At 28.1% G+C, this 12,821-nt stretch overlaps 1 protein-coding gene across 3 annotated transcripts in view; it reads left to right on the forward strand.

Moving 5' to 3' along the window:
* The window catches only part of LOC129616338 (lysosome membrane protein 2), a 79,006-nt gene that overhangs the window by 50,104 nt on the left and 16,081 nt on the right, over window positions 1-12,821 (forward strand). For 2 of the 3 annotated variants that reach the window (XM_055531954.1, XM_055531955.1), the window contains exon 5: window positions 9,870-10,073. The exons of the other annotated variant lie outside the window; for it this stretch is intronic. In XM_055531954.1, the coding sequence (XP_055387929.1) occupies window positions 9,870-10,073 (204 nt within the window). The remainder of the gene's footprint in view (window positions 1-9,869; window positions 10,074-12,821) is intronic. 3 annotated transcript variants of the gene reach the window in all.

The raw sequence follows: 12,821 nt of genomic DNA on the forward strand, positions 1-12,821 counted from the left end.
TGCAAAACTTCAATGCCACAGCTTTTATAGTTTCTGAGATATACCCAAATAACTTTTGAAGTTGTATGACAGCCACCAGAAGAAGCCTAGCAATTTCCACAAATTTTATAAAACACATTGACCCTAGTAACATATTCGTTTATGTGAAATTTCAGTACCACAGCTTTTATACTTTCTGAGATATAGACAAATAAATTTTGAAGTTGTATGGCAGCTACTCGAACCAGTACCCCAATCATATCCAATTTAAATAGGGTTATATATACTATAATAAATCATTTGTGAAAATTTGGTGAACTTAGTCCAATTAGTTGTTGAGTTATGGTTGGAACAGACGAACTGACATACGAATAGACAAAGCTAAATCGATTCGATCATCGATCCGATATCTATATATTCAAGCATCGATCGATGCGGATCAAAAACATACACTTGAGTCTATATCTCAGACCGTTATTTCTTAGCGTTATAAACCGTAATCTAAATTTAGTATACCCTACGAACATACGTTCGTACGGACATAAAAATAGCGAAATATACTGTTACAGTGAACTATTTAAATTTTAAATTTTAATGGTCGAATAATTTGAAGAATAAGGAAGTATTTTTGCGATTTTTTTTTAAATAACTTTTTTTTAAAACCAAATACAATTACTTTACTTTTATGACAAATTTATCTTAACATTGAATTCATTTGAGCATAATTAGAATTTTTAATAAAAAAGAAAAAAAAAACGAAAGACAAACATCAAAAACAAATCGACGGTTCCAAAAAGAACTATTCTAAATACACTTACAATAAAAGCTTTCCTTTCTCTATAATCATTCTCATTTACCTGCAAATTTTTGTAAACCTAACTTTAATAGAAATTCAACAAATATAAAATAAAAATTTTGTTGCAAGTTGCTCAAGAGGTTTTCAAATATTGTATTTGCACTTGCAGAAGCTCAGTTTCTTTTATATTATGCTAAAGTGACGTACATTAATTAGAGATCGTAAAACTTCTATTATTTGTTGACTTACATTTACATTGCTTGAAAAAATATAAGTTTTAACTACAGTTGCAATAATAATCACAAAATATTAAGTTTTTGTAAAAAGAGTTACAATATTTTCATAAAAAATGCATTTGTTCTAGCTCTTCCTACATGTACAATAAAAGCATAGTATAATATTTTACAATAAATTTTGCACATCGACATACACTAATACCGCACACAGTTTGATGAATGTTTTATTGTAAATATAAATACACTAAAATTATTATTTACTTGGCGGTTGTATGTCGACGTACAGTGTAAATTAACATTTTTTTGGTTATTATAAAGAAAAATTTAATTTTAAATAGTTTAATTAAAATAAAAAAAAAATAAATTTTCAGCAGGACCTATTAAGAAAATTATTTCCAATATTTTGCTTTTAATTTCATTGCAATATCTATTTATAACTAAATGAAAAGTTTTTTTGATCTCCTGGAAACCTATGTTTTTGAGATTCAATAGTTATATCCGGAACCGTCGAAATATCAAGGAGAGAAAACATTATTCTTTCGTTTAATCGTTCCACAAACAATAATAATAAAAAACATAAATATGGCGCGCATTTCTCCGATATGCAAAAAAGAGTGTTATGGGAAGGACTACAATGCAGTGGTGGTTGTCGCCAACTTTTCCGTGCTAAATGTGGGAAAATAGATTTCACTATTTACGAGATGGTTAAAATTGAAAATAGGTTTTCGAAATGTTCTTCATGCCCAGCATTTTCTAGTGAATTAATACAGTTGCATGGATCAATCAATGACTTTGACCCATCTAATGACAATATAGATAAATTACTTAAAATAAAGCTACTTACATTAAAACATTAGGTGTGGCGATTGCAGAAATGAGGCAATCTCAAAAATTTATCAATAATAAATTTGTAGATGTAGTCAAGCAATCTTAAAGGAAAACTCCTTATTGAAAAAAAAATTAATGATATGGAATAAGAAATGGATGAAGTTAATTAAGAAAAAAATAAAAACAATACTGCAATTGTAGAACTACCTCATGATTTCAGAAATAATTTCAAAGAAAAATGTTTGAACATAATGCAGAAAATTAATCAAATGTCTCCATAGAAAATTTAAAAAAAATCACATACATATCTTAAAAATTCTCTTAATACAATTAATATACAAAATAATAGTGCAAAACCTTTATATTTAGTTCAGTTTCAGAAGATTTAGAAGATACAAGAAATGAAATTATGATGAAAAAAAACAAACATCTCTTTACTAGAAATTTTTTTTAGACACAATTACACTTCTCTTCAGTCCAAAATACATTATAAAGCTAAAAGAATTAAAACAATAGGAAAGTGTCAATTCCTTTGGTATAAAAATATTAATTTTTACCGACCGTATTGTGTAAACAATAGGTAGGTTATGTGATGGCAACAAATTTTGCATATCGAGTTTTCGGTGGGAATGCACTTCTCCATAGTGGGGAAGTGTAAGTAAACTATTTTTAGCAACCTGTCGGTCTGTCGGTCTGTGTGTGCACGCGTGTATCTCAAGTTCTGCTGAACCGATTTTGATGAAATTTTACATGTAAGTTTATTTCCACCATGGCACGGATTGATCAACTTTTGGGATATATCAGGTCTCGGGAACTGCACTTTTTAGCGGGCCTGTTTTACATTTTTGAACATTTTGAAGAAAGTATTCAACCGATTTACTTGAAATTTCATATATAAGCTTTGCTCGATCCTCCGCGAAAATTCCTATGTTTTGGAAGAAATCAGGCATCGGCAACTAGACGTTTACTACGGGCCAAATATACAGTTTTGTGAATATAAAGAGAAATAATCAACCGCTTTCATTCAAATTTAATATATGAATTCCTCGTATTAAAACAATGAACATATAAATTTTTTGGAAACATCAGGGCTCGAAAACTGATTTGCGGCCCGATTTTACATTTTTCACCATATCTACGGAAGGAATGGATGGGATTTCATGAAATTTGATATTTGAGTTCTGGCCATTATCAAAACTAACAGGTGGGCATTTTAGGGAATTCGGATAGCACAAAACCAAACTGTACTAAGAGCCAAATTTACATTTTTCTAGATATGTTAACTATAAGCTTACAAATGTCCTTAAAATTGGAAAGAAGTACTTAACAGACACGTACTTGTACTTGTAACTACATTAACTGTATTAAAAACGAAATTAGAGTTCATGATTAATTTAAATAACTTATTTTTCGATCATTTCAACTTATTAATTAATCTTTATTTTACATTTTCTACCAATGAGTATATTATGAAAATTTTTTTTTAATATAAAACACATTTATATGTATATATATTATAACTAACTAACATATACATTATTATGATTAAACTCACCTCAACTTTACATATAAATGCATGCTACAAAATTTTACTCGTCTATCACATATTTTCCTTAATGAAAACTTTACTAATATAAACAAAGCAAACTAAGAAAAATTTACTAAAAAAAATTATATTAAATTATGCAAAATTGCGTTTTTCGAATACATATGTTAATGTCAATAATCTTTAATTAATAAATCTTTAATTAAGTTAAATTTACTTTTTACTTTTTAATTTTTTTCGCAAAAGTACTCTTTAATTTTTTTGTTTGTAGAATACATAAGCCTAAAAAGCCAAAGCTTTAAATCAGGCATGCTAAACTCATTTATCATCACGGACTATTTTAGGGTTTCACAATAAAAAAACTTAAACTACTAATTATACTAAAATTTTCACTCATATTTTGTTAGTCGCATGACTCGAAGTATTATTAAAAAATATCTTGTTTTACAGTACAAAATTTAACTTTTTATGGAAATGATTTTATGCTAAAAAGCTCAAAACGTTTGAATAGCAACTAATCGCGTCAAATCTTCGAAATTTGGTTGAATTTAATTCGCAGTTCAGATCGTTCAGCCTTTTTTATTATTTTTTAATATTAAAAGCAATTGTTCACACAAATGTGTGCCTCCAAACATGACAAAAAAAGGCTTAATTGATTTACAGATTAAAAAAATATAAAATTTATTAATGTCCACATTTCTAAATTTTTGTTTTAATACAAAATCGTACAGCATTTCGGTTTAAATTGTAAATTTGAATCAAATGTTTCAATATCAACAGAAAATGGAAAAGTAAATAGGTTAAATTCTTCTTTAAAAATCTTCTTTCAAATTTGCTTTTTCATAATTTATTCTAATTAGAATATACGGAAAGATTTTAATTTAGTCTACCGTTCACAAATACAAGAAAATTAAACTGGCTCAAATAAATAAATATTTGATTTATAAAACAGTCGCTTTCCACTTCTCTGAGTATTTTTCGCTTATGCATAAGTTTGGTTTTTGTATAGGTGACAAACCCCCGCAGAACCTTCACTTTGGTTTCAACACTTTCTTACTGATCTAAATCAACATTTGTAACAAAATTATAAGAATTAAATTTCACAATTTTCAAAAAATCTAACAGGCCGTAGGATCAAGAGCTGCGGGTTGCGGGATCAAGGATATACATTAAAACTAATTTATGAGTTTATTTTAATAATTAATCAGTTTATTTATAATATTTTACTTTTCTATTACGTAACGTATTTTTATCAAAAAGTTTTTACTAATATTGTTAGTAAAAATAGTGATTATTATAAAAATATATATTGATTATTATAAAAATATATATAGTTTTGAAACTAAAACTTATCATTCTGATTTTTAACAGCTTATTTATTTTAATAATGTATTTCAAAATCATTTTTATTCACATAAATAGTACAAAAAATATATTTTTAAACAAACGAGTCCTCATGCGCGACTTATGTCACATATAACTATTATTTCTTTCCACAAATTTGAGGGTTGTGCTAGATTATCATAAGTCTAATATTGATGAGAAATTTCAGAGAGAAAATTTCGTTTGCTTCAGGTATTTTTTATCATTCATATTTACATATTATAATGTTTGGTTAATGTATTTATATTCACCACTGTTAAATGGACTCTTTGGAAAATGAATTTATCATTTCTGTCATTCCTACTTTCATATTTAGAAATTTACATATTTTTACTCACCACTTTTAAATGAATTCTTTAGAAAATGCGTTAATGTTTGTCAATTTTTATGTAAAGTATTTTACAGATCCGAACAACATCAAAAAACAAATTTAAATACAGTCTTAATGTTATAAACTTAAATATACGAAGCATCCCAAACAAACTGCTCGATTTAGAAGCGTCAATTAGCTCTTACGATTGTGAAATACATATTATGGTTTTAAATGAAGTCTGAATTCAAAGTTCTGGCAATAATTTCTACAAAATGTCGGGTTTTACAGGCTATTTTGCAAATCATGAAACAGCATACGGGGGTGTTGTAATTTATATTAATGGCAACCTTGATAGAAGTATTTTATTCAAAGAGGAATATAGTAAATCAAATATCTAGGTGCTCGATTACTAAAAAATAACGTTGAAATCATTTCAATGCACAGATCACATAAAACTTATTCTTACAACGCGATGAACAAACTAGAATAAAAAAAATCTGATGTGGTCAGCATATATCCGACCACAATGTGTATTGTCTAGTTGAGTGAAAAAGTTGCAAAATAATATAAAAATGTCTGTTAAATACTTATTTAGGACATTAGTAAGCTTATAGTTAACATACCAAAAAAATATAAATTTGGCTCTTAGTAGAATTTCGCTTTGTGTTACCCGAATACCCTGTAATGCTCGCCAGTTAGTTTCGGTAACAACCAGAACTCAAATATCAAATTTCAAGAAATTCCATCAATTTGTTCTGTGGATATGGTGAAAAATGTAAAATCGGCCCGCAAATCAGTTTTCGAGCCCTGATCTTTCCAAAAAATTTATATGTTCATTGTTTTAATACGAAAAATTTAAATATTGAATTTCAATGAAATCGGTTGATTATTTCTCTTTATATACGCAAAAATGTATATTTGGCCCGTAGTAAACGTCCAGTTGCTGTAAAATTTCAAGTAAATTGGTTTAATATTTTCTTCAAAATGCTCAAAAATGTAAAACAGGCCCGCTAAAAGGTACATTTCCCGATGCCAGACATATCCCAAAAGTTGATCAATTCGTGCCATGGTCGAAATAAACTTACATATAAAATTTCATCAAAAGCGGTTCAGCCGAGCTTGAGATACACGCGTGCACACACAGACCGACGGACCGACAGGTTGCTAAAAACAGTTTCCCTACTATGAAGAAGCTCATTCCCACCGAAAATTCGATATGCAAAATTTGTTGCCATCACATAACCTACCTATCGTACACACAATACGGTCGGTAAATACATTTCAAAATAGAAAAATACCGTTGTTATAGGTTTTCAACTGTTTATTGTTAGTATTCAAAACCTATTGATAAACCAACAACAGTTTTGACCTATAACGGTATTGACAATGACGCAATATTAGAAAATATAGACCGATACACTAACTTTGACGAACTAGTAAAGAACTGGAGCGATATTGTTACAAAATGTAAAAAGACAGAATTAATCAACAGAACATGATCAAAAACGAATAGATAACAGACGGAATTTCAACGATAATAAAAATCGGAGACTCTTTTATAAAATACTCTAAAAAAGTACTAATACGATACTAAAAATACAGGACTAGTGAATGATTACAAAAGAAAGAAATAAAAACTTGTATTTCAAGCCAAGAATGGGTATTATTAAAAATTGATTTGAGAAAATGGTGGTAAATCAAGGAAATACAGCCAACCTACAGCATGGCCAGAATAATGCACAACACAAAAAAAGAACTTCTAAAAATTAAAGAAAATAAAAATTAAAACAAAATGAAGAGATTATAGACAATGACAGAGATATTTCAGAAAGTATGAATAATTATTTCATATATACTACAAGACAAATTAATATTGATTCGAACTAAATAGACTTTCACTATTTGAATGACTTTAACAGAACCATCAATCATCATTTTTGCCTTACACCAACAAATGTAGACGAAGTTCAAAGCTTGTTTCGGCAAATCAAGCCGAAACATGCTTTGAACTTTGAAACATGCCAAGCTCAATTTAAAAAATACTTTGTTAGGCTAGAGTTGATAATAGGGATAATAGGAAAGTTTATTATTGATCCACTTGGGTTCTGCATTTTTTCGAGTTCCCTTAAAACTGCTATAGTTACCCTAGCTTTTAAGGGTAGATCTTCAATTGACTATTCCAATTATCGGCCTATTTATTTTTAAATATTTATTAGGAAGTGCCATAATTTTTTTATGGGAATCAATCACGTTATGAGTGATCAGCAGTTTGGGTTTGAAAATAATTCAAACACTATTGCTGCGTGCCTTAACCTGACTAATTTTATATCTGAAAATATAGATGAAGGAAAGTATTTTTGTTGCATATTTCTGGATTTCAGGAAGTGTTTCGACTGTGTCGACTATGACGTGCTTTTACATAAGTTAATTAAACTAAATTTTGGACCATTGGAAATAAATTTTTTAAAAGCTATTTAACAGAGGGCGTGCGAAAAGTAAAAACTAATTCTGCAGTAAGTAGCGGACAAGTATGCATTAAGGGGTTCCACAGAGCTCAATTCTTGGAATTCAAAATTTTTTAAAATATACATAAATGACATAACTCGGCTAAAACTAAAAGGTGATATAGAACTACACGCGGACGACACTGTCTTGAAATATGCGACTATGTAACAATAAGTGACTATATAAGATATGACATAGACGTAATAGACAAATGATTATTAAATAACTAATATTATTCGGCTTGGCAATAAAAAATTCAGTAGCCCCCACATACAGATCAACAATAGTCTTATATAGGAAATGTGAAAAGCCACAACTACTTGGGTTTGGTTATAGATGCTAAACTTTGCCGGTCTAATCACATAAATTTTTTAACAAGAAAAATATGCATTTATACTTTTTTGTTGAAAAGGTTGCGAAGGTTTTTGTGTTTAATTTATCGAAGGTTATCGGGCTTAATTTATCTAAATCCAATCTGGAGTACAGCTTCATCTACAGTGTTTAATAAACAAGGCATATGTACTTCACAAAACGGCTATAAAAATAATTCGTAACTACCTAATATGTTATCCAATCGATTTATTATATTAATCAACAAATAACAAAGCCTAAGTAATATTAATAAAAGGGAACTATGTATTATTGCCTTCAAAACTGTAAATGACTTTTTGAAACATATTGAGTATGGGAGTAGACATACATAACAGAAATACCAGGAGCAAATCGAACTTTTATCTGACGCTTTTTAGGGCAGAGAATTGCTTATATAACTGTTTAAAGCAATTTAATGAACTACCAAGCGAACTGAACGAAATAGACAATCTTTGTACTTTTATAAAGGAAGTAATCGAACGAATTATTTGTTAAGGTGAGATTGTCTTTAATAATTTATATAATACATATGTTTATAAAATAAATATCATAAATATAATTTATAAAAATATTTTCTATAATATCAGAAAATTTTTATTGAGTTGTATATTATGTACACATGAGTATATTTCATATACTTACATATACATAGTGTATAGTGTAAACATGGTTCTTTTTTTAATATTGTTTAATAATAATAATAATTTAGTAATTATTAAATTCATACCTTTTTGTTTTTTATTACAATATTATGATAATAATTATGATAATCATAATAATAAGTTTTAAATTTCACAAATTATCTGTACTGTATTTAATATTATAATTCAGATTATTTTGTTTTTAAATTATTTTAAATTGTCAAGAATAAGCATTTAGTACCTTAATCTTTAATATTTTGAATTCTTTTTTAGCATGAGTTTAGTAAATAAATAAATAAAAATTTTGTAATCAAAAATCTTTTATTAATTTTTTCAAAAAAAAAAAACAAATTGGAAATGAATGCTTATTCTGTCATTCTGTCGATCCGTGCGACCGTACGGCTGTACGTTCTCCGTTCATCTATCTGTGTGTCGGTTTACAAAATTTCTACACCGAGTAAAATAGAGAGAGGAAATTTTGTATCAAATAGATTTTACTAGAAATCTATTTCTCTAGAAGAAAATTTTTACCTATGTCCTCGCTCTGAAAGTTATAGCCTCACAATGTTCTAAAAATCACTTTTTTCGGCAAGTTGTTATCTCGCGACCGTATAAATTTTTGCAAAAAAATATTGACTAGCTTTTTCTACCACGATACAGTATAATTTAACATCAAAATGAGAAAGTGACCTTTGAAATTAATCACTAGTCGAAATCTAATTATTTGAAACTCTTTATATCTTTTTTTAACTAGGCGGCAAGTGGTACCAGTCTGAAATTTTATCAATTTTTAGATACTGAAAAATACTTTACTTCGGTAAAAGACAATTTTTTCCACCTCTACGCCCTGTCAAGCTATTGCCCCTTGAAATATAAGAAATTTAAAATCTCATCTCCGTATATTTCGAAAACTACAAACTTTTTAAAATTTCTGTAAAAGCAAAAAACTAATGGAAAATATTGTGCCATTTAAAAGCATAATTATTTATCTCAACTTAAATGTCGAAAAGCTTCTTTAAATTTTATTTCTTGTCTACAATCGGCACTATGTTATTCACAAATTGTGTTTTTGTGTTAAAATTTTAATTAATCTTATCATCTGAAATATTGATATTTTAATAACCAATAAACAATTTTTTAAAATATTTATGTAGATCTCATTACTTCTGCATGTAGTATTTCTAAACTATTCACTCTTTGTTTAAAACCATAAATCTTCAATCAATATTAATATACTTATTTACATTAATGAATTATATTATATTTTCAGACGCTTACAAGCCAAAGTAATGATTTAAATTATATTCTTGCGAAAACTTTGTCAGTTATATTAGCTGCAGCTAAATTTAAATCTTTTGTTACTGTAACAGCAGATCAATTGGTTTTTGGTTATGATGACCCCTTAGTGACGTTAGCACATCGATTTTATCCACGCCATAGGCGACCAATGTCCCAAATGGGCCTTTTAATTGGGGTAAGATAATTGAGTAGGTTCTCTACTCGAAAACATATTAAATATAAATAAAAATTTGGCTAAATTTAAAATTATTGTAGCCAAATTTAGAAAAAAAATGTGTATTTATTTTCATCAAGCAGATTGAATACATTATTTCTCCAAGGATTGTTATTTTTTTTACGTTAACAGTTGTTCTAATTTTTTAATAATCATATTTTAGCAACATAATGGAACAAAGTGTAGGCTTTATTTAGAACAAAACTTAAATTTTTGTTTAAAAATTTTAACTAAGAACCGTAATTTGACGTTAGCATCATATAATTTTTATAAAAGTACCTTATGTTCTCCTGTAATAAAAAATATATTTGCAATTAAAATTTTCTTTTCTAATTATATTAAACTTAGAAAATCGGAACCAAAACAATTATTGTATACTTAATTTAAAAAAAAAATTTTTTTTTCTTTCAATATGTTAAACAAAATAAAAGTAATAATTTGACAGAACAGTTGTGAATAAATTACAGATAATTTGCATATAGGTATGTCCAAATTTTTATAGGTATCATGAATTTTTGAAACTGCAGAAATGCTTATAAGTAAATGTTTGGTAGAGGCGTTTACGACCAATTAAATCTCGGCGAAGATTTGTCAAATTGCTTTTTCTAAATCATTTCTTTCTTTAAGGATTAAAATATGGCCTTAAATTGAGGATGTTGAACTTAGATATGAAAAGAGTTTATCAGATCATATAAGAGAGTTGAATATTTAACTAAGATCATATAAGCAGACGGTCTTTTTTAGCCTAAAAGGCATTGAAGATATTCAAATTAGTGCTCTTCAGAAGTTACAGTAAGTAATGTGTATTTAATAGAATCATAAACATTTTTCACATGATAAAAATCGTATTTCAAATCTAAAATAGAAAAATATTTTTTATATTTCGGTATATCAACAAATTTTTTGTGGTTTGAAATGGGTAAATTATGCTTTGAAATGAAGAATAATGCTTATTCTATTCGCGGAAATCTACGCAAATTTTATTTTAACCATTTTGGCTTTGTACTTAAATCATAGGACTTACACTCGCCGAATTATTTGGCCTAATAATCTTTCCTTTAAATGAATCGTTTAAAGTTTTTTGTAATTCTAGTTTTTACGAATAGGCCAGTTGCAGCGCAATTAAACTGAAAGAATGGGAAAAATACTTTTCATTTTAAAATTTATTTCTATATTGCTACTATTTGCGACGTCAACTTTTGCATAATATAATATCAATTACATGTTCCTTAAATGTTCTTCAAAATTATCATATAATATATATTATGATAATTCATTAAAATTATCATATAGGTATAATATCAATTATCAAAATATAAGATCATTACCAAAAAAAAATATTAATTTCCTGCTAAAATTTTCTACTGCACATTTTATTTCAGTACAACTAAAATTTCTACTGCACAAGTATTTAAAATTTTAGTACACCTTGGTAAAATTATTTTTGATAGTATTGTTCTAGTTCAAACGATCTTTGAATAACCATTACTTATCCCGAATTCGAATAAAACATGGTACCTAAATTTTGCCATACTGAAAACATGACGTTTTTGCGCGTTTTGGTTTTCTACATAAATTAGCTATATTTAAACAGTTTAATTACGATTATAACACCGTATTCCGTGATGAATTTTTTTTTTCGATGTTTTAGAACTTCATTTTTAGTTATTTTAGTTTTTCATGCATATTTTCGCCAAACAAATTTTTAATTCACATAGAGTGAATTATAAAACAAGTAAAAACGTTTCAGTCGATATAAACCGATTGAATTATACCCTGCACCTTTCGTTATTGTGTAGCAATTACACGAATCCGTGAAGGCATTCTATAGAAACTTCACGGATATGTCTGACCTATAATTGGACATCCGACTGCCAAGTTTCATGAATCTGACTTTATTATTTTTCCAAATATTAAGAATAAGCTTTTAGGCTTGTATGGTATCTACTCGAACCTGTCAAGCAATTCCACCAAAACTTCAGAAATATATCTGACCTGTAACTCGACATACAAGTGCCAAGTTTCATGAATCTGACTATATTATTTTTCCAAATATTTAAAATAAGCTTTTGGGGTAGTATGGCAAGTACCCGAACCTGTCAAGCAATTCCACTAAAACCTCACAAATATATCTGATCTACAATCGGACACACAACTGCCAAGTTTCATGAATCTGACTTTATTATTTTTCCAAATATTAAGAATAAACTTTTAAACTTGTATGGGAGCTACTCGAACCTGCCAAGCAATCCCACCAAAACTTCAGAAATATATCTGACCTATAACTCGAGATACAACTGCCAAGTTTCATGCAATATACATAAAGATTATTTTAAATATTTTTGCAAATATTTAAAATTAGCTTCTGGAGTTGAAAGGCAGGTACCCGAACCTGTCAAGCAATTCTTCTAAAACTTCAGAAATATATTTGACCTATAATTGGACACATGACTGCCAAGTTTCATGAATCTGACTTTATTATTTTGCCGAATATAAAAAATTTGCTGTTGGAGTTGTATGGCAGCCACCCGAACCGGTGCAGCTATCCCATTTTAATTTTTAGAGCACGTGTAGAATATAATTGGACACATGTATACAAAATTTTATATTTATAGCTTTATTAGTTTTCGAAATATTTAAAATAAACTCTTTGAGCTGTATGGTAGCTACCCGAACCCGTTGTCCGAATTAGTCCAATAACAACAGGGT

The sequence above is a fragment of the Condylostylus longicornis genome, unplaced genomic scaffold (assembly GCF_029603195.1).
Source record: "Condylostylus longicornis isolate FDR11 unplaced genomic scaffold, ASM2960319v2 ptg000184l, whole genome shotgun sequence".
NCBI lineage: Eukaryota > Metazoa > Arthropoda > Insecta > Diptera > Dolichopodidae > Condylostylus > Condylostylus longicornis.